The sequence below is a fragment of the Ochotona princeps genome, chromosome 8 (assembly GCF_030435755.1).
Source record: "Ochotona princeps isolate mOchPri1 chromosome 8, mOchPri1.hap1, whole genome shotgun sequence".
Classification (NCBI taxonomy): Eukaryota; Metazoa; Chordata; class Mammalia; order Lagomorpha; family Ochotonidae; genus Ochotona; species Ochotona princeps.
The window spans coordinates 24994323-25016134 of record NC_080839.1 but is presented as its reverse complement, the minus strand read 5'-3'; the positions used below and the strand labels follow the sequence as shown (position 1 = coordinate 25016134).

Sequence of the window (21812 nt, the reverse complement as noted above, 5' to 3'; positions counted from 1 at the left end):
CTGCTATGCTCAAAACTGCCCATGATACTAACACTCCACTAATAATAGTAGAGGGTGGGATACAGTTTTTATCTGTCTTATCACTTTCCTGTGGTGTGTTTTTATGAATAGAAATTCTTTAACTTTTAATTCAGTTATATTTATCTATCTTTTATTTCTGGTTAGCAAAACTACGCCCTGGTCATAAAATTTTTCTCCTAAAAGTTCAGATTGTTTTAGGTATTAATTTTTATTTATTTAAAATGTAAGAGAGGGGGCTAGCATGGTAGCCTAGCAGCTGAAGTCTTTGCCTTGCACACCTGGGGTCCCATATGCGCGCTGGTTCTAATCCAAGCAGCCCCGAACCCATCCAGCTCCCTGCTTGTGGCCTGGGAAAGCAGTTGAGGACAGCCCAAAGCCTTGGGACCCTGCACCTGCATGGGAGATCCAGAAGAAGCTCCTGGCTCCAGAATTCAGATCAGCTCAGTGGAAGACATTCCTCTCAGTTTCTCCTCCTCTCTGTGTATCTGACTTTGCATAAAAATAAGTAAATCTTTAAAAATAAATAAATAAAAGGTGAGAGAAAGACAGAGATCTCTATCTATAAGTTCACCACCCACAATATGTACAACAGTTGGGGTTGAGCCCGTTTGAAGGTAGGAACTTAGATTTTAAATGGTTGATTCCCCAAATGGCCTGAAAAGCTATGACTGAGCTGATCCAAAGCCAGGAACTAGGAGCTTTGAACCTCCTCTGGGTCTCTCATGTGGGTGTAGGGTCCCAAGGACTTGAGCCATCTTTCGCTGCCTTCCCAGGCCATAAGCAGAGAGCTAGATTGGAAGTGGAACAACCAGGACATGAGCCAGCACACATATGGAATGCTGGTATTTGAAGGTGGAGGATTAGACTGTTGAGCCATGGTGTTGGCCTCTATATGTTTTCTAATGCTAAATTATCTGTATTCTTAGGATACGGCCAGCTTTGTCAGTATTGCATTTTCTTTCTTTCTTTTTTTTTTTTTTAAGATTTATTTATTTTACCACAAAGCCAGATATACAGAGAGGAGGACAGACAGAGAGGAAGATCCTCCGTCTGACGATTCAGCCCCCAAGCGAGCCTCAATGGCTGGCGCTGCGCCGATCCGAAGCCGGGAACCAGGAACTTCCTCCAGGTCTCCCACGTGGGTGCAGGGTCCCAATGCATTGGGCCGTCCTCGACCGCTTTCCCAGGCCACAATCAGGGAGCTGGATGGGAAGTGGAGCAGCCAGGACCAGAACCGGCACCCACATGGGATCCCAGTGCGTTCAAGGTGAGGACCTCAGCTACTAGGCCACGCTGCAGGGCCCCCTTTCTTTCTTTTTAAGGATTTATTTACTTTTATTGGAAAGTCAGATATACAGAGAGGAGGAGAGACTGAGAGGAAGATCTTCCATCCAATGATTCACTCCCCAAGTGATCGCAATGGCTAGTGCTGCGCTGATCTGAAGCCAGGAGCCAGGAGCTTCTTCTGGATCTCCCACGTGGGTGCAGGGTCCAAAGGCTTTGAGCCATCCTCTACTGCTTTTCCAGGCCACAAGCAGGGAGCTGGATGGGATCGGGGCTGCTGGGATTAGAACCAGCACCCATATGGGATCCTAGGTGTGCAAGGTGAGGACTTTAGCCAATAGGTCACTGTGCCAGGCCCAGCACTGTATTCTCTTTTTACATACTACTGATTATTTAAAACATTCTTTTTTCATGAGTAATTGTGGCTTATAATATTTTTTCCTTATATGGTCCTTGTCCAGGTTTGAGTAAGACTGAGACAATCTATTACTTGACAGTTTGGTAGAGCTAACCTGTAAAATCACCTGGGATTAGCACAGCATAAGCCATTGAGGTTTCTCCCTTGTGAATTAAATTTGGTAGGATATATCTTAAACATATGTGAGTTTTGGAGCAGACTTTAGATTTCAATCTCTGTTATGACTATCTCTACTGAGAAAAGTTGGGAGAGTTAATTTACAAAATAACCTATACCTCAATTCTTTCACCTTTATAAAAAAGAATTAAGTAAAATAATACCTGTATACTGTTTAGAACAGAAGGTAGTTGAACAATAAACTTTCAATAAAATGTTGTTATCATGTTAAACGACTGTGGTTAAAAGACATTATGTTTTCCTTGAGGCTCAGAATACATTTTAGAGTAAAATAAGTTAGCAAAATTATTCTCTTTATAGCTCTTCTATTAGGTTAACTTTGAAATGGTAGCTAACTTCTATTGAGTGCTTGCTATGTATCAGGTTATTAATATACATGATCTCATTTAATTCTCACAGTTGCTACATGGGTGATAACTGAAGGTTAGGTTGATAACTGAAGGTTAGCAAGGTTAATTACCCTGCTGAGAGTTTCATAGTTACTAAGTGATAGAGCTGCGATTTAGAGGGATCCTCATTCTGGAGCATGAATGAAGAGAAGCTGCAGATAACAAAACCAAAATGAAAGCAAAAGCTAACAGAATAAAAGAATTCATTATAAAAAAAAAAGTGCAGACTCTCCCTGAGACCTGGAAGATTGAGGTGTTGCCAGAAAAAGGGGAAACAGAATGCTGGGCAGACAAAGGACAACCTCTCAGGCACCACTGTCATCAGTTCACTTAACAATGCCTACAACAGCTGGAAGCGTGGGCAACTACTGAGGCAAGATATGAATAAGCCAGCTCTGTAACCTCAATGTGCTTAATGCAGAAAGACAACATTAAGGAGTTATAGTTTAGATGAGGAGACAAAACTATCACACAACAAAGGAATGGTGAACAATTATATACAGTGTATAATTAAGTGCTGAAATATGTGATGTGAACCAAAAGTGATAAGATTGTTCTAAGGAGAAGGAAATCAATGTGACAGTCATGAACCTGAATTAGGATTTAAGGAATTTTAAATGGAATGGGGATGCTTTAGCTGGAAGAGGATAGGGAAAGAAATTCACAAGAAAAAAGAGAGAATTCGGAGGAAGAGACTGCTATAAATTAGAGTGGGGTGGAGAAGGAAGGACAATGAGAAGACGGAGGGAAAAAGCAGAGCATGTGCAGCTGATGAATGCACATAGCTAGTCCTGGTTACCCTCCCACCCCTGCCAAGACACTGCAAGGAAACATGACATTGGAAGCATCTACTAGTGTCCAAACTCAAAACCATGCATACTTAGTTACCAAACACCCGAGCTAACTATGAGGGAAGGGGTAAAAGAGTAAAAGGGGCAAAGAGTAAAATTGTCAACATGGGATCAAGAAGTTATCAAGGATATCATAATAGGGGACAATTTCAAGAGTGTATAACCTTGGAAGAGACCAAAGAACAGTAGGAAGGCAAACCATAATGTGAACGCATTAAAAACCTTAAAAAGACTCTTAGACTCTGCAGGAACATTCCATACTTTCCCTCTAAATCACAGAGTCTAATTCCAGAGTAAAATATCTAATTTCAAGAAAAATTTTTAAGGCTGGGGTTGTGGTGCTACAAGTTAAGCTGTCACTGGGACAGTGGCATCCTATAAAAAGTGCCAGTTCATGTCCCTGCTATTGCACTTTTGTTCCAGGCCCTGCCACACTGATGGGAGATTAAGGCTGCTGGCTTCAGCCTGGCTCAGCCCTGGTTGTTGTGGCCATTTTGAGAATAAAAGAATGAATAGAAGATCTTCGTCTCCACCTTCAAAATAAATAAATAAATAAATAAATAAATAAATAAATAAATAGACATGGTCCATATCCACAATGAAGAAATCATGACTGGATATGAACTGTACTACTATAACAATATGGAGGAATTCAATATGGGGAGAGGGCTTGGGGAGGGGTTGGGGGAATCCCAGAGCCTATGACACTGTGTCATAAAATGAAATAATAATAATAATAATAAATAAAAATAAAGACCAAAACAAACTTATTCCACATTGAATTAACAAAGTTAAACATACAAGCATAAGTTCTAGTAGGGAAATTTAACTTATTATTGGTGTAAATGTGAATTGCTCTGATTTTTTTGAGACTAGTTTGTCAGTAACAATAAGAAATACATCTTTTATCTTATACAAACTTCTAGAAATTTACAGACAACTACTTGTGCAAGTACATAAGTATACACACAAATCAAAAAGCCTACATGATTTTTGGATTCAGAACAGAATGAAAATGAAGATTCACCAATTCAAAAAGCAGGAAAAAAGATAATTAAAAATACTAACATAAGACTTTTTTCTCTTGTGGTCTCTTGAGCTACCATGGTAGAATTTTGTTTTATTTTTCTAAAAAGAAAAAAAAATGTGACAGGGCTGGTGTTATAGCTCACTACGTTAAGCTGCTGCTCATGATGTGGAACCCATATCTGAGTGCTGGTTAGAGTCCTGGCTGCTCTGCTTCTGATTCAGCTCCCTGCAAATGGGCCTGGGAAGTCAGTGGAGAATGGGTCGAAAACTTGGGCTCCTGCCGCCTATGTGGGGGCCCTAGAGAGAGCGCCTGGCTCTTGTCTTCAGCCTGGCTCAGACAGGCGCTGTGGCCATCTGGTTCAGTGAACCAGCAGATGGGGCATCCCTCTTTCTGCTTTTCAAACAAATAAGTGTTAATACATAAAAAAATAAATTAAAAATCTGTCAAGAATACTAATGTGAGATTTACCTTCTTAATAAAATTGTTTTAAAGATTTATTCATTTTTATTGGAAAGTCAGATATACAGAGAGGAGGAGAGACAGGAAGATCTTCCATCCGATGGTTCATTCCCCAAGTGACTGCAACGGCTGGAGCTGAGCCAATCCAAAGCCAGGAACCAGGGACCTCTTCCGGGTCACCCAAGTGGGTGCAGGGTCCCAAGACTTTGGGCCGTGCTTGACTGCTTTCCCAGGCTATAAGCAGGGAGCTGGTTGGGAAGCAGGGCTGCCGGGATTAGAACCGGTTTGTGCAAGGCGAGGACTTTAGCCACTATGCTATCGCGCCAGGCCCATTTCTTTTTTTTTTTTAAACATATTTTTATTGCATTTCATTTTTTTAATTAATTACATTGCATTATGTGATACATTTTTTATGCACTGGGATTCCCCCCACCCCACCCCACATCCTCCCCCCACGGCGGATTGCTCCACCTTGTTGCATTTCCATAGTTCAAATTCAGTTGACATTGTTTCATTGGAGGTATTTACCAAGCATAAAGTCCAGCATCTTATTGTCCTGGTAAGTTCAATGGTTTCTTGGTGAGACCATTTCTGGTCTGAAGGTAGAGCTGGCAGAGTATCATCCCAATCAATTAAAAGCCCCAACATAATATTTCCAACCATTTACAACATTGTGGCATTAATTGACATGGTATTGATTAACCAATATGTTAATAGGAAAATGCAGGTTCTCAACCACAACCTGTGACTTCTTCATAGACATTTCAATTTCGGTTTATATTCAACCATGTTCTATACATCTTAAAATGGCTTAGATTGCTATTCAGCTGTCTCATGCCTATTTTAATTTTAGTCTTTAGCAGTTTATAGCATTGAAGCACGTTTTTGCTGAACCTGCGCCAGGCCCATTTCTTAATAAATTTTAAAGGTATAGTGTGGTATGTTATAGATGGTCTGTAAAAGTTATTCACTTTGTTTACCATTTAATGATCTTTCAGGCCTTTTCCATTAGTATCATACTCTCTCAGGTACTAGGATACTTGCCAAATGAGTGCAGACCCTCCCAGGAGCCTGGGTCCTGCTCCTGTAACTTAGCACAGAGGAATGTGCACTCAGTCTTTGCCTACATGTCCAGATCATTGGTCAGAGGGAAACAGAGTCAGCAGTGGTAAATGGGTGGTGGCTGGTAGGGTGGGGACTGAGGCTGGGTGAGCTGGCAAATGAGAACCCGTTTTAGGGAGTTGGGAGGAAGGCAGGGGGCAGGGCATGTGTGAACTAAGGTCCTAAGCCCCTGGCACATGCTTCAGATCCATCAAACTTCACTTACAAGACAAACATAAAAATAAAATCAGGGGTTAACAAGGTTGGAATAGTGGTTAAAGCCACTGTCTGCAACACTGATATCCCATGTGAGTGCCAGTTTGTGTTTCTGTGGCTCCACTTCCCATCCAGCTTCATGCTAATAGTCTGAAAAAATATTTATTTAAATTGAAAGAGTTAAAAAGAGCGAGTGGGAGTGGAGAGACACAGAGAGAGGTCTTCCACCCATTGTTTCACTTCTGAAATGTCTACAATGACCATAGCTGAGCTCATCTGAAGCCAGGATCCAGGAGCTTCTTCAGGGTCTTCTACGCAGGTACATGGTTCTAAAGACTTCAGCCATCCTCTGCTTTCTTCCCAAGCCACAAGCAGGAGCTGGGTTGAGAAGTGGAGCAGGCAGAACTTGAACTGTTGTCCATATTGGATGCCGCAGTGCAGGATGAGGATTAGCCTGAATACTGGCCCAAATAAATAAATCTTTAAAAACAACCTAACCCCCGAGTTAAAAATTGCTTGGGCTGGTATTGTGGTATAGTGGGTTAGGATTCCACTTACAATGTTGGCATTCTATTTCAGAGCAAGGGTTCTAGTTGCTTTGCTTCAGATCCAGGTCCTGCTAATGTTCCTTGGAAACCAGCAGAAGACTGGTCCAAGTAATTGGGCCCCTGCCACTCCTAGGGGAGATCTGGACAGAGTTCTTGGATCCTGGCTTCCGCCTGGCCCAGTCCACTCTGTTGTGACCATCAGGGGAATGAACCAATGGATGAAAATTCTCTATCGCTCCCCCTCTCTCTGTCACTCTGCTTTTCAAACAAATAAACTAATCTTTAAGGGGAAAAAAGGTAAATATATTAAGGATTAAAAAATAATTACTTATTTTTATTGGAAAGGAAGGTTTACACAGAGAAGAAGATACAGAGAGAAAGAGCTTTCGTCCGCTGGCTTACCCAAAATGGCTGTAACAGCTGGAGCTGAGCCGATCTGAAGCCAGGAGCTTCTTTCGGGTCTCCCATGTGGGAGCAGGGTCCCAAGTTGTTGGGCCGACCTCTAGTTTCCTCTCAGACCACAAGCTGGGAGTTGGAAGGGAAGTGGAGCAGCTGGAATACAGACTGGCACCCATATGGGATCCCAGTGCATGCAAGGTGAGGATTTAGCCACTAGGGCCTATTGTGCCAGGCCTCCTGATATATTAAAGATTTTAAGCAGTTCAATAGGGTCTTTTTGTCTGCAGGACCCTTTGTGACTAAACTTATCATTGGTCCGTGATACCAATACTACATATGTTTATTCATAGAGCATTGGTTTAATAGCAAAATATAATAAAACAAATTGCTTTCATAACAAGTGATTAAATAAACTGCAGTATAAGTACACAATAAAAAATCATGCAGTCATTAGAAAATGAGAAGAGACTGGGCCCGGCGGCGGCGTGGCCTAGCGGCTAAAAGTCCTCACCTTGAATGCTCTGGGATCTCACATGGGCGCCGTTTCTAATCCCAGCAGCTCCACTTCCCATCCAGCTCCCTGCTTGTGGCCTGGGAAAACAGTTGAGGATGGCCCAAAGCTTTGGATCCCTGCACCTGCATGGGAGACCCGGAAGAGGTTCCAGGTTCCCGGCTTCGGATTGGCGCAGCACCGGCCGTTGTGATCACTTGGGGAGTGAATCATCGGACAGAGGATCTTCCTCTCTGTCTCTCCTCTCTGTATATCTGACTTTGTAATAAAAATAAATAAATCTTTAAAAAAAAAAGAAGGAAAATGAGAAGGGGGTTTGTCATCATGACAGCTGCATCCCACGTTGGAGTGCCTGGGTTTCATACTCTGCTCTGCTCTTGATTCCACGCTCCTGCTAAGAGAACTCCGGGGGTAGTTACAGCTCAAATAATTGGCTTCCTGTCTCACACATGGGAAACCTGGATTGAGTTCCTGATTCCATGCTTTCATGTGGTCTAGCCGGAGGCTGCTGTGGGCATTTGGTGCTTGAACTAGCAAGAAAGGAACTTGGGATATTCCTCTCAAAATAAAATTGAGCAAAAAAAGAGAAGAGAGATAGATCTATATTTACTGATACAGCTACACAACATATACAGGCAAAGAGGGTCACAGAACATTAGGTACAATATGATCCCATTATGATAGCAAGTACATGTGTATACATATGTATATACATATATAGAGGAGCATTGGGAGGGATATTTCAATCTCTTTAGATTAGAAGGAAAGGGACTTTTTAAAAAAATACTATTTCAGTTTTACTACTTTTTATTTTTACTATCACTCCGTTCTGAAATACAGTAATAAACAATTTGACCCCACCATCTAGAAAAACCTATGTGAACTGCAATGAAATCTGATGGCTTTAGTTATCATCTAAAAACACAAAAAGACCATGGAAAATAATGTTACTAACCTGAAAATGGCTACTCATTTAAAATATCACCACTGCTTTTACTTGAAGAAGAGTTCTTACCATCAATGCTAGGCTCTTCAACAGGAGATGCTGAGTGCACCTGCTCAAGGATTTCCTTTGTGATTTCGACAACCTGAAGTCTCCTGACCCTGACCAGGTCTGTATCTTTCAATCCTTCTTCTAGTTGTTTGACCACTTCTTTTCCAGGGTGGGAAGTCAGAACGGTAATCTGTAAACAAAGGACTCAGCCTTTCAGTGAATGTGGTAGGTTCACAATTGTTCCGCAGGTTCCCTCCCCTCTACTCAGGTCAGTTGGGATTGGACAAGATGATTCTTGTGGGCTGGAGTTGAATATTTTCCTTTCTTCAGAGAAGCTAAACTATTTTTTTTTAACTTACTTATTTGAAAGGAAGATTAACAGGGAGGGAGAAGGAGAGTCATAGAGACAGAGGAAGAGAGAAAGAAAGATTGAGTTGGATGGAGAGAAAGACAAAGAAATCTTCCACCTGCTGGTTCACTCCCTAAATGCCTGCACCAGCTAAGGCTAAGCCAGGCTAAAGCCAGGAGCCAGGAACTCCATCTGAATCTCCCATGTAGGTGGCAGGAACCCAAGTGCTTGGACCATCATCTGCTGCCTTTCAGGCACGTTAGCAGGAATTCTGGATGGCAAGTCCAGAATAGATGGAGTTGAATCAGACACCCTGATAGGGGATGCGCACATAGCAAGACATGGCTTAGCCTGCTGTATCACAATGCTAACCTGCTAACCTCAGCTAGGGTCTTATGTTACAGCCAAAATGTTAGGCTCTATTTAACTAAATTTCACTGAAGACAACCTTGGTAAAAACAAAATGCTTTGGCATATTTCATAAAGAACCTCTTCCCCTCTCCCATAAAAGACATAAGGGAATCCCCCTCTGATGTTTAGTGAGGATCTGGCTTAACTCCCACAGGTGAACTCACAGAAGTGTATGGGCCCCCCAAGACTGGGTGCCCTGGAGTTTTCCACTCTTAGCTCTGCCCCCAAAGAGCCTCCAGCAGTTCCTTCATTACAGTCCAGGACTGGTTCCTGCGGGGGTTCCTGCTGCTGAGGTTGTGATTTTTTGTGCTTGTATGTCCGTATCCAACTTTGGAGGCAGCAGTGTGTTCCTACTGCATTTCTCTTAGGAATGTAAAAAGAGTTGTTTACAGTCCTTCTGCTATTTACTTGTAAATTACCATTGATGGGTGGCACCTTCTAAGCTGTTTTTGCATGTAGAACTAAAAATGAAAAGTTTCAAATGACATTTTTTTAACTCATTTGTTTCATGCCTGAGGTTATCAGAGATTGACAGTGCTTTAATTCACACCTCCTCATGTATTCAATGGAATATCCAGAACAGTAGTAATTTTTACATTGACATGTTTGTCAATCCCAAGAAAATATACTCATTTGGTGTCAATATTTTATTTACTTGAGGGTACTCTATACATAGGCATCAACCTAGGTATTTAATGTTTGCATTATAAGTTTATAAATCTAGTGGCAGATGGCATATTCAAGTTTGATTTCAATTTTAGTTTTCTTTACAATTCACTTTAGTCCATATTTTCAAACTTCTCTGAAAATCTCTTACTATTTTTAAAAGGATTTATCTTACTTATTTGAAAGGCAGAGTAAAAGAGGGAGGGGGAAGACAGACAGACAGACAGACACACACACACACACACAGAGATATTCCGTCTGCTGGTTTACTCCCCAAATGGCCTCAATGATTGGGGCTGGGCCAGGTCAAAACCAGGAACCTGGAACTCCATCTGGATCTCTCATGTGGGTGGCAGAGGCCTAAGTATTAGGATCATCTTCTGCTGCTTTCCCAGATGCATTATTAGGGAGCTGGATCAGAAGTGGAGCAGCAGCAGGACTCAGAACCATAACTCTGATATGGATGCTGGGGTTGCAGATGGTGGCTTAACCCACTGGGTTGCAATCTTTGGTTCCCCATCTCTGCTTTTAGAAATATAAAGGTTATAGGAAAATGAGGAACATGCCCTCTGTGTGCAGGGAGCTAAAGATGTAGCCTTGATAATTATATTAGATGTGTGTTAAATAGACTCATGTAAGGATGACAGTGTGATACTTCAATGGGTTGAAATGGGAAGATGGCTTAGAGTCCTAACCGCCAGCAACACTTACCTCCAGGGAAGTGCAGGTAAGAGCTGCATTCCTGGTCATATATCTGCTGTATTGTTTGAACTGCTGGAGCCCATCCTGTACTGCCAGCTGCAGAGACACATCCTGTGGCCTGTAACAACCTTCTCTCTGTAGCATGCGGAGCTCTGAGATGCAGGCCTGCAGCCTAGCAAAGTTTCCTTTCACCTGCTGCAGAGAAAAAGAAGCAAATCATTAGTGACCCAGGTTTCAGATTAATTGGCAGCCTAATTACTCTTCAGAAATCCCTTCTCTCCCTTCCTTTCCTGAAAATTTGCTCATTTGACCAGTCTCTTCTGAAGGCCTACCAATGTTCCAAGCACTGCACTAAAATCTTCCTTACAACAGAAGAAAAATACCCAGAAAGGTTTTGATAGAGTTCCGGAAACAGGAAAGTATTTTAGTTCATTCACTCACTCACTCAGTGGAAGGTCCAGTTATGTGAGCTTAGGGCTATTTTGCAGTGATCTGAAAACTGTAGATTAACAGGCTACTCTTGGACATTATCTTCATATCTTGGTCAGCGTAGGCACCAAAATTTTCTCTGTTAAAACCAGTGTTTGCCTAGCAGAGTGGACACTGATGCAGTTGATCATTTCAGAACTGGTGAAGTCCTGTTTACTGGGGTCCTTAGGGCCACTTAATTAAAGAGAAGACATTTGGCTTACTCTGCAGTTATGTAAACACCAGACCTCTTCATGCTCCACATTGTCCTTTATAAAAATTTGCTCTTAGGAATTAATCCAATTTAATTTGGTTCTAGCTCAATGCCACTTTCCCCAAGGACATATGCATTGTTAATAAGTACAAATGGAAGATTCATGAATATAATTAGAAGGGATTCCATCTATCAGTGGGAGGCAGTGGGTAGAGAGGAGCCATATTTTGCAACGGGGAAATCTTCCTGATCAGAGTGCAGTGCTAAGCATATGTGCAAGACACACACATGCTTCATTCCCAGAGCTACAATACTGCCAGCGTACAAAGATTGCTGGAGTGTCTCACTCAGCTTCCTGGCTGTCTTCGCTTCATGCTTGTCTGCCAAAGCCACTTGGGAAAACACAAGAAATTGGACGGACATAATTCTCATGCAAAGAAAATTTGTAATTTAGATGGGAAGAAAGCTACTCATGAAAGTCATGAGAATATACTAGATGAAGGGATAGCCTAGTAGGCTGTAACTGTTCTACATATCCAGAGGATCTGGAACACATACTCCTATGTGCATTTTGACATCTAGATTCTTAAGTTCTAATTGTAAGTAGTTGCTAAAGAAGTAACTTCTAACATACTTTATTAATATTTGAAAATAAAAGTATAACATCACTCTTCAAGATATAATCCAGTGGAACATTATTTAGTTTAAAAAGTACAGGAACAAGACCTTCTATTTTATTTATAAAAAATCTTTTAATTCTATTTTTTTTTACAAACTTTAGAATATGTATTTGTTTGTTGTAAAGACATAGTGAACCAGCGGAAGGAAGATCTCTCTTTCCCTCTATGTCTATCCTCTCTCTGTCCCTCTGCTTTTTCGATCAGTGTCTTAACTACTAAACCAAACATCTATCCCTATATTTAATCTTTAGTTGAAACATACTAATTGTAGATAATTATTAGGTACAATGTGAAATTTCAATATGTTTATTCAAATGGGAAATTCTTGGAGTGAGGCAATTGGCATATCCATTATCTCAAAAATGTATCATTCATTTGTGTTCAAAATTCTACCTACTAGCTATTTTGAAATGTTCAGTTAACTACTGCCACCCATAGCTACTGTATCAGAAAATATACTTTTTGGTATTTTATATGAGAAAAAAGTGTCACTCTGCGTATAAACTTTATTGATGATTTTGTTGGACAGAGAAGTCTTGACTACACAGGTTTTCCTCCATAATTTTAAAGACTTTGTCATCTGATTTCCCAAGCTGCTTTTGGGAAGACTAAATCATTATAATTCTAATTTCTTTGTAGGTGACTGTTTCTTTCATTCTTGAATCTTATAAGATTTTAATTTTGCTCCAAATTTTCTGAGGTTTCATGAATTGTGTTGGTGTATATTTTAATCCATTGTTCTGGCACCTTGTAGGCCCCTTTAATCTAGAAACACATTCTTCTGTTCTCGGAAATTTTCTTAATTTTGTCTGATGACTTCCTCTCTAGTATTCTCTATATTCTCTCTTATAATTATTCTTATTATTTGGGTGTTGGGCACCCAGGACTAGTTTGCCAATCTTTTTAAGTATTTTTCTCCTATTTCCCATTATTTTGCTCTTTGGAGTTTAACTCAACTTTATCTGCTATTACTAAATTTTTCATTGTCCTTTTCACTTGAACTATCACAATTTCAATTTGCAAAAGCATTTTTTGTTCACGTTGACTTTTTAAGACATCTGTGAAGGATCAAGAAGCACCACTTGCACAGCTTCGATGAGTTGTCTTCTCTTTTTTAAGATTTGTTTATTTTCATTGGAAAAGCAGATTTACAAACAGAAGGACAAAGATCTTCTATCCATTGGTTCACTCCCCCAAATGACTACAACGGCCAACCTGAGCCAATCTAAAGCCAGAAACCAGCAGCCAGGAGCTACTTCCTGGTCTCCCACATGAGTCCAGGGTTCCAAGGCCTTGGGCCATACCCTCCTGTTTTTGCAGGCCACAGCAGGGAGCTGGAAGGGAAATAGAGCACCTGGAACATGGCACCCATATATGGAATGCCAGCACTTGTAGGCACAGGATTAGCTGGTTGGCCCCAATTTTGACTTTTTAAAAAAACAATCTGTTTTTCTTTTTTTTTTTCTTTTTTAAAGATTTATTTATTTTCATTGCAAAGGCAGATTTACCGAAAGAAGGACCTACAGAAAGATCTTCCATCTGGTGGTTCACCCCTCCAAGGAGCCACAACAGAAGGAGCTGAGCTGATCCAAAGCCAGGAGCTTCTTCTGGGTTTCCCATGCAGGTGCAGGGTCTCAAGGCTTTTGGCCATCCTTAACTGCTTTCCCAGGCCACAAGCAAGGAGCTGGATGAGAAGTGGAGCAGCAGGGACACAAACTGGCATTCATTTGGGTTCCCAGAGTATGAAGGTAAGGCCTTTAGCCACTAGGCCATTGCACCAGGCCCTGTTTTTATTTCATAGATGGAATATCTTTCACATTCCCGAGGACATCAAGGATAGCTTTGTTTCTTTGAGTTTCTTCTCTTTTTAAAAAGATTTATTATTTTTTTTTTGAAAGATGAATTTGGAGAAAGAAGGAGAGCCACAAAGAAATATTTTTACATCCACTGATTCACTCTCCAAATGGCCACAACAGCCAGAGCTGGGTAGGTTCGGAGCCAGGTACTTCCTCTTGGTCCCACATGGGTGCAGGGATTGTACGACTTGGACCATCTTCTGCGTTTTCAGGCACATTAGCAGAGAGCTGGATTGAAAGTAGAGTATCTGGGAATAGAATGGGCTTCCATGTGGAAATGTAAGCTCAGGCTTCCTCTATTATACCGTAGCGCTGGGCCTGTGAGTTTCTTCTTACACAATCTATTTCTTCTATTGTTTCCCTTTAATTTTAAAATTTCCTGTATTTCAGTTTGGGTATGCATATTGCATTTCAGAAGTTTTTCTAGGGGTTGGTGCTGTGGCACAGCGAGTAACACCATTGCCTATGGTGCCAGTGTCCCATTTAGGCACTGGTTCAACTTCTGGCTGCTTTACTTTGTATCCAGCACCCGGCTAACAGCCTGGAAAGTTGAAGACAACCCAAGCCATTGGGCTCCTGTACCCACGTGACAGACCCTGAGGAATCTCCTGGTCCTGGCTTCAGACATGCCAAACTTTGGTTGGTGTAGCCATTTGGGGAGTGAACCAGTGGATGGAAGATCTCTCTGTGTTTCTCTCTCTCTCTGAAGCTTTGCCTTTCAAATGAATAGAAAGACCATAAAAATATTTTTTCCTAAGTTGTACATTGATCCTTGATTCATTTATTTATCTAATTACAAACTGGGCACTGAAAAATAAGATTGCAAGCCCTGAATGCAAGAGCAGGGCTTGTTGAGTAGGTTTATCTGCAGTAATTTGCCTGTGCCAGTTTGTTGCACAATCTCTGACTTCAGTGTCTTTCAGGTATTTTCTTGTTAAAGAAAGATATTTCTGAAGGGACAAGGTCTGGAAACCAAATGAAGGAAAGGGACTGTAAATGTTGTTGCAGGGGAGGTCTCAAAGTTCAATATGAAAGATTAATCTGGGCCCGGCGGCATGGCCTAGCGGCTAAAGTCCTCACCTTGAATGCCCCGGAATCCCATATGGGCGCCGGCTCTAATCCCAGCAGCTCCACTTCGCATCTAGCTCCCTGCTTGTGGCCTGGGAAAGCAGTTGAGGACGGCCCAATGCATTGGGACCCCGCACCCGTGTGGGAGACCCGGAAGAGGTTCCAGGTTCCCAGCTTCGGATCGGCGCAGCACCGGCCGTTGCAGTTCACTTGGGGAGTGAATCATCAGATGGAAGATCTTCCTCTCTGTCTCTCCTCCTCTCTGTATATCCGGCTTTCCAATAAAATGAATAAATCTTAAAAAAAAAGATTAATTCAATTTCCCTATTTAGGTAGGGAACCTGCCTGGTGTTCCTGTGGGTAGGGGTCTTCTAGAGATAAAATCTCAGTTTTCTGATGGCAAAAGGATGGAGGACAGGCCTCACTCCTGGAGAAGGAAGAATGGAAAAGTCAAGCCATGTTTTTTGGTTTTGTTTTAAGACTTATTTATTCTTATTGGAAAAGCAGATTTACAAACAGTAGAAATAGAGAGAAAAATTTTCCATCCATTGGTATTCCAAATTGCTGCAATGGCCGGAGCTGAGCCGAAACAAAGCCAGGAGCCAGGAGCTTCTTTGTGGTCTCCCATGTAGGTATAGGATCACAAAACTTTGGGCCATCTTCTGATGTTTTCCCAGGCCATAAGCAGGCAGCTGGATGGGAAGTGCAATAGCTAGGACATGAACTGGCGCCCACATGGGATGCAATGATTGTAGACAGGATTAGCACGGTGTCAGCCCCCAAGCTGCTTTTTAAACAGATGTTCAATGGTCTTTCTACTTCTAACCCTACTGCCATTCTCACTTTCAAAGGTACTTAGTTTGCCCATTCTGGAGCCTTTGATTTTGACAGTGGAAAGTGGATTCTTCTTTGGCTTAAGATTTAGCCTTCTTGGGCATGGAATGATGGCTCAATTGCCTAAATACTTTGCTTACAAGTACCGGGATCCCATATGGGCACCAGTTAATCTCCTGGCTGCTCCACTTCCCATCCAGCTCTCTGCCTATGACCTGGGAAAGCAGTCGAGGACGGCCCAAAGCCTTGGGACCCAGCACCCGCATGGGAGACCGAGATTTGGCTTCTGGCTCTTAGCTGCAGGTTGACTCTGGCTATTCTGGCTACTTGGGGAGTGAACTAGTGGATGGAAGATCTTCCTTTCTTCTTTGGTCTGTAAATCTGTCTTTCCAATAAAAATAAATAAATCTTTTAAAAAAGATTTAGCCTTCTTGAGACTGCTTAGTCAATTACTATTTGACTATACTTCCCTCCCATTGTGTGTGTTTATTCTGGTGGCAGAAATTCCTGTCTGACCCTTGATATCCATCCTCTTCTTCTGGGTAATAGGCCTTCCAAGTTTTAGTTGGGTACTGTGACAAGAATAGCAATTACATTTCCTATGGTCTCTGATTGCTGTGTATTTCAATGTAGCTAAATTTTGGCTAACAGGATGTAAGCAGAAATGGCAGGTGCAACATCTAGTAAGTCTGCTTAAAGGCTGAGGGAGTAGCTTTGCTCTCCCTTCTTCTTTCTGCTGTTGCCTGGTATAAAAGATTGAGCTAGAGAAGACAGCTTGGACCCCAAGACAGTAGCTAAGTAGCAGATGGTGGTAGGATGATGGAACAACAAACCAGAATGGTCTCCTAATGATTGTGAAGTTGCTATGCCAGCTCTAAGTTGCCTAGCATTATTTGAAAAGTGAATTTGTATCTTATTTAAGCTATTTTTGTTTCGGTGTTTCTACTGCCTACAGTTGAATCTAATCTTAACTGATTTAATGCTGTTAAAGGAAATCTACTTTTCCCCCTGATACTGTTTTAGGAAAAACCAATAGTGAAAGTGTTTTTAACTCCCAATGTTGACAATAATTATAAGAATACATTTGCACCAACGACACTTGTTGGCGAGGTTGCGGGGAAAAGGGGACCCTACTCCACTGCTGGTGGGGCTGCAGGCTGGTACAGCCTCTATGGAAATCAGTATGGAGAATATTCAAACAACTCAAATTCAACATACCGTATGATCCAGCAATAGCACTCCTAGGAATATATCCAGAACACTTGTTCTATGAGAAACCAACATGCACTCCTATGTTCATAGCAGCACAATCAGTAATTGCAAAAACATGGAAACAACCAAAATGCCCATCAACAGAGGATTGGATAAGAAAGCTATGGTTCATCTACTCCATGGAATACTACTCAGCTATTAAAAAAAACAAAATGCAGTTCTTTGTGGCCAAATGGGCCAAACTGGAAACCATAATGCTAAGGGAAATGAGCCAATCCCAAAAGGTTAAATACCACATGTTTGCTTTGATTTAAGATGATATGATGTTATGTATAACATGTTATGTTTTGAATGTTATATGTTGTGTATAAACTAAAATTGAAGTATAGGTGAGGTGGTCACAGAAGGTGGCTGGGAACCCGCATTTACTTTTAACATATTGGTTACTCATTACTATGTCAATTAATTCCATAATGATGTAAATTTTTGCTGATGGTATGTTGGAGCTTTCAATTGACTGGGATGATACTCTGCTGGCTCTGTCTTCAGACCAGAGAGGGTATACCTAAGAAGCCGTTGAACTTGACGGGACAATAAGATACTGGACTCTATGTTTGGTATACGCTTGCAATGGGGAAATCTCAACTGAACTTGAGCTGTGGTTATGCAACAAGGTGGAGGAATCCACCATGGTGGGAGGGTTTGGGGAGGGGTGGGGAGAACCCAAGTATCTATGTAACTGTGTCACATAATACAATGTAATTACTGAAGTTAAATAATAAATAATTAAAAAAAAAAGAATACATTTGTATTTAAATTTTCTAAAATGGGAACAAAATACAAAGCATTTTATTTTGAAAGCTAAATTTGTGCTAACTATACCAGTGTGACAGCATATTTCCTATTCTCTTTATTTATTATTATAAAGGCAGATTAACAGAGAGGAAGAGAGACAGAAAGATCTTCCATCCTCTGGTTCACTCCCCAAGTGGCTGCAATGGCTGGAGCTCAGCTGATCCAATGCAGGAACCAGGAGCTTTTTCTGGGTCCCCCATGCAGGTGCAGAGTCGCAAGGCTTTGGGCCATCCTATACTGATTTCCAGGTCACAAGCAGCGAGCTGGAAGAGAAGTGGAACAGCCGGTACACAGACTGGCACCCATGTGGGTTCCCGGGTCTTGCAAGGGGAGGATTTAGTCTTTGAGCCATCATGCCAGGCACTTCTTTCGTAGTTTTAATTTGCATTTCTCTTTTTACTATAAAGGTTGAATGTACTTTCATGCTTACAAACTATTTACATTTCTTTTTCCTTTTTTTTTTTAAGATTTTTTTTTTAAAATTGCAAAGTCAGATATACAGAGTCTGCCAACTTCACTGGTTTATAGACTACAACTATATCATTTCCAACCAGGTCTGAATCCTAACCTTGGAAAACCTTCTAGGTTTATGAAGGGTTAATACTCAAGTCAAGATTTTCAGGTCCTTTCTTTGTGCCATAAGTTCAAAACTCTAGAGCAATAGGTGCTATTTTTCTTGGGGGTTTGGCTCACCTACAGAGAAAAGCAAGCTTTTTAAAATTTGAAATATGGATGGATCAAGGATGGATATTTGCTCTTCAAGGTTCCGTGCCATTTCCTGGGAGAAAGGACACCTTAACAACTCACATAAGGACTTTTGGAAGGATGTCACCTTTGTTCAGAATGATTTTTAAGGGATCTTGGGAGAGACACTTTGGAATCTCAACGCACAGAGATGGATCCTCTGTTCAGACCTCTTGACTGGGATCCTAAAGAAGCAATTCCGGGGCCCGGCGTGGTGGCCTAGTGGCTAAAGTCCTTGCCTTGAATGTGCCAGGATCCCATATGGGCCGGTTCTAATCCCAGCAGCTCCACTTCCCATCTAGCTCCCTGCTTGTGGCCTGGGAAAGCAGTTGAGGATGGCACAAAGCCTTGGGACCCAGCACCCATGTGGGAAACCTGGAGGAAGTTTCTGGCTCTTGGCTTAGGATTGGCACAGCACTGGCCATTGTGGTCACTTGGGGAGTGAATCATCAGACAGAAGCTCTTCTTTGTTTCTCTTCTCTATACATCTGACTTTGTAAAAAAAGAAAAAAAAAAGCTATTCTGGATTTCCCTAACCAAGAAGTCAAGCTGCTTCAGGCACTGGCATCTTTCCCCTCATTCGTGATGCTCTGAATGTAACTATTTCTTCCTCTTTAATTGCAAATAAATTTCTGATTATTCCTCCTCTGTGCTGAGAATGATTTGATTTCTTACCTGCAACGTTAGCTCTGACAAATTCTGTGGTCACACCTTGAAGTGGCTTTTTAATATCGCGTTTTGTCCTTCCTTAGGATTCTCCCTTAATTCAAGGATACCATATAGATTTCCTTGTATTTTATGGGTAGTCCATTAAACCAGTTAAGTATGTTACATTATTTTAAAATTCTTCATATAATTTTTCCTTGTTTAGATCATTGTGTAAGTTTTCTGCTGCTTGGACCCAGACTGATAATCTATTTTAGTACCTGTGTAGTTAAATTTTTTGCTGTATCAGGAAATGTTCCTACTGTGAGCTGCAGAGTATGGGTCAAGATTTGTTTTTTCTACGTGGCTAACTAGTTTACCTGAGCATTTCTTGAATATATTTTTTCCTACCAACTTTATCATTATTTAGCATTACAAAATTTTTGTTTTGAGGGGCCAGCATTATGGTGCAGGAAATTGCTTGACATTCTAGTATCTCAAAGCAGAGTGCCAGTTGGAGTCTCAGCTGCTTGGTTTCCTTCAGATCCCTCGTTTATGTATACATGTGTACATAAAGACTTTTTTATTTGAAAAACAACGAGAGAGTGAGAGCGTGAGAGAGAGAGCTTACATATATTAGCTTAGTCCTTAAATGGCTGTAATGGCCAGGAGTGGGCCTGGAACTCCACCCAGGTCTCCCACACGGAGAGCAGAGGCCCAAGTGCTTGGGCCATCTTTTGCTGTATCTAAGGCACAGAAGCAGGTAGCTACTGCAGCAGCTGGCACTTGAATGGTGTGTTCATGTGTGATGCCAGGGTTGTTGTAGGCAGTGCTCAATCTGTTATACCATCCTCTTCCCTTTCCTTCTTTCTAAAACATTTATTTATTTATTAGAAAGACAGAGCAATAGGGAGAAGAAGAGAGGTAGAGAAAGATATAGTTGTAGTACACCAGATGGCAGAGACAGTCACTCGTTTGAGGTTGTTCTGTGGTTACTGGAAAGCTTGAAGCAACCCTCCAGTAACAGGTGAGCTACAGCTGGTGGCTAGTATGCAGGCAGAGTTCCTGCAAAACTGCTTGAGTTCAGTGCTCTGTTTCTGGAGAAGCTAGATTTCACGAACTTTCCCTGTTACTTTTCTGGAAAATGGTGAGTTTAGATACTCTGTTTTCCTAAGATCATGTTTGGTAATTACATTGTTATGCACAATTAATTATCTGCAGTTATTTTCCCCTCACTATATTTTACATTGTGTGTAAGTGCCTTCTTTTTTTCCCAAAAACTAGATTAACCACTGGTTTAGGTATTTCCTATTCTTTTTCCTGAAAGAATTAGATTTTGATTCTGTTCATATTTTGTTCTTGTACTAGTTTCTATTTCCGTGCTCGTTAATTTTCAATTTTATCTTCATTATTTCCTTCCTTTGACTTTCTTTAGCCCTTTTTTGTTGCTGTTACTTTTTAATTAAAATTTTTTTTGTCTTGCTGTTACTTTTATTCTTGAGTTTTCTGCTTCACTTATTTTGTCTTTATTGTCAGTTAATATAATCTGAACTATTTCAATTAATATAGTTTAAAGGTATGGATTTTTTTCTTTGCACTGACTTTTCTGTAGCCCCTAATTTGATATGTAGTATTTCCATTCCTCTTTTAAAAAGATTTATTTCCGGGCTCGGCAGCGTGGCCTAGTGGCTAAGGTCCTCGCCTTGATCCCATATGGCCGCTGGTTCTAATCCCGGCAGCTCCACTTCCTCTCTATCTCTCCTCCTCTCAGTATATCTGACTTTGTAATAAAAAAAAAAAGATTGATTTATTTTTATTGGAAAGGCAGATTCACAGACAGAAGGCAATACAGAAAGAATAATCTTTTTCCACTGGTTCACTCTTCAAATGGCTGCAAGAGCTGGAACTGAGCCAATCTCAAGCCAGGAACCAGAAGTTTCTTTTGGCCTCCCATATGAGTACAGGGGTCCCAAGGATGTGGGTTATCTGTAAGCCCCTGTTGCTTTGCCAAGCTATTAAGCAGGGAGTTGGGTTGGAAGTGGAATAGCTACAACATTAACTGGTGCCTATTTGGGATATGGTGCAGCAGGCAGAGGCTCAGCCCACTGTGCCTTGGTGCTAGCCCCTAGCACTATCTATTAACTCAACATTATGAATCTGACAAAAATTAGTATATTTCCTTGTCTTATTTATACTCTCCCCTTCCTGCATAAATCAATAGTTTACCATATTCTTTTTGGAGTTTATCTTAATGCTGTTTAATATGTTGTATCTCTATTATTTGTCATCTAGAAGGGATTGCATTTGAACATCAGCTATTAAGAGTGAGGAAGTGTTACAGATAAACTAGAGCACTCTGAGTCCTAGTGTTTCATTGGAGATCATATATAATTTAAAAAGTTCTTTATTTTCATGAATAAGTTAAAGAATTGGGGAGATCTTCACAGTAAGAACATTCTTCTGAAATCTTGCTTTAAAGAGAAATGAATCATTTTGGTTGGAATTATTTATATTAAAGGAACAATGGATATAAAAGGAATTCTAATATTTTAATAATGAATCCTATCATGATTCCTTAAAAATGTTCAGAATTATTTGATCATATTAAAAATTAAATATGGGGAGATATATCAGGTGTCCATTCTGGGTGACAGTCCCCACATGTTATCTTTCTCCATTTATTTATATTTGGGGCTGTCTCTGAGGACAG

The 21812-nt window shown here is 41.0% G+C and overlaps 1 protein-coding gene across 1 annotated transcript in view; it reads right to left on the bottom strand.

Moving 5' to 3' along the window:
• The window catches only part of M1AP (meiosis 1 associated protein), a 68556-nt gene that overhangs the window by 39790 nt on the left and 6954 nt on the right, over positions 1-21812 (bottom strand). Inside the window, exons 3-4 of the mRNA XM_004590785.2 lie at positions 10536-10721; positions 8420-8588 (exon numbers count right to left, since the gene is read on the bottom strand). Of these exons, the coding sequence (XP_004590842.2) occupies positions 8420-8588; positions 10536-10721 (355 nt within the window). The remainder of the gene's footprint in view (positions 1-8419; positions 8589-10535; positions 10722-21812) is intronic.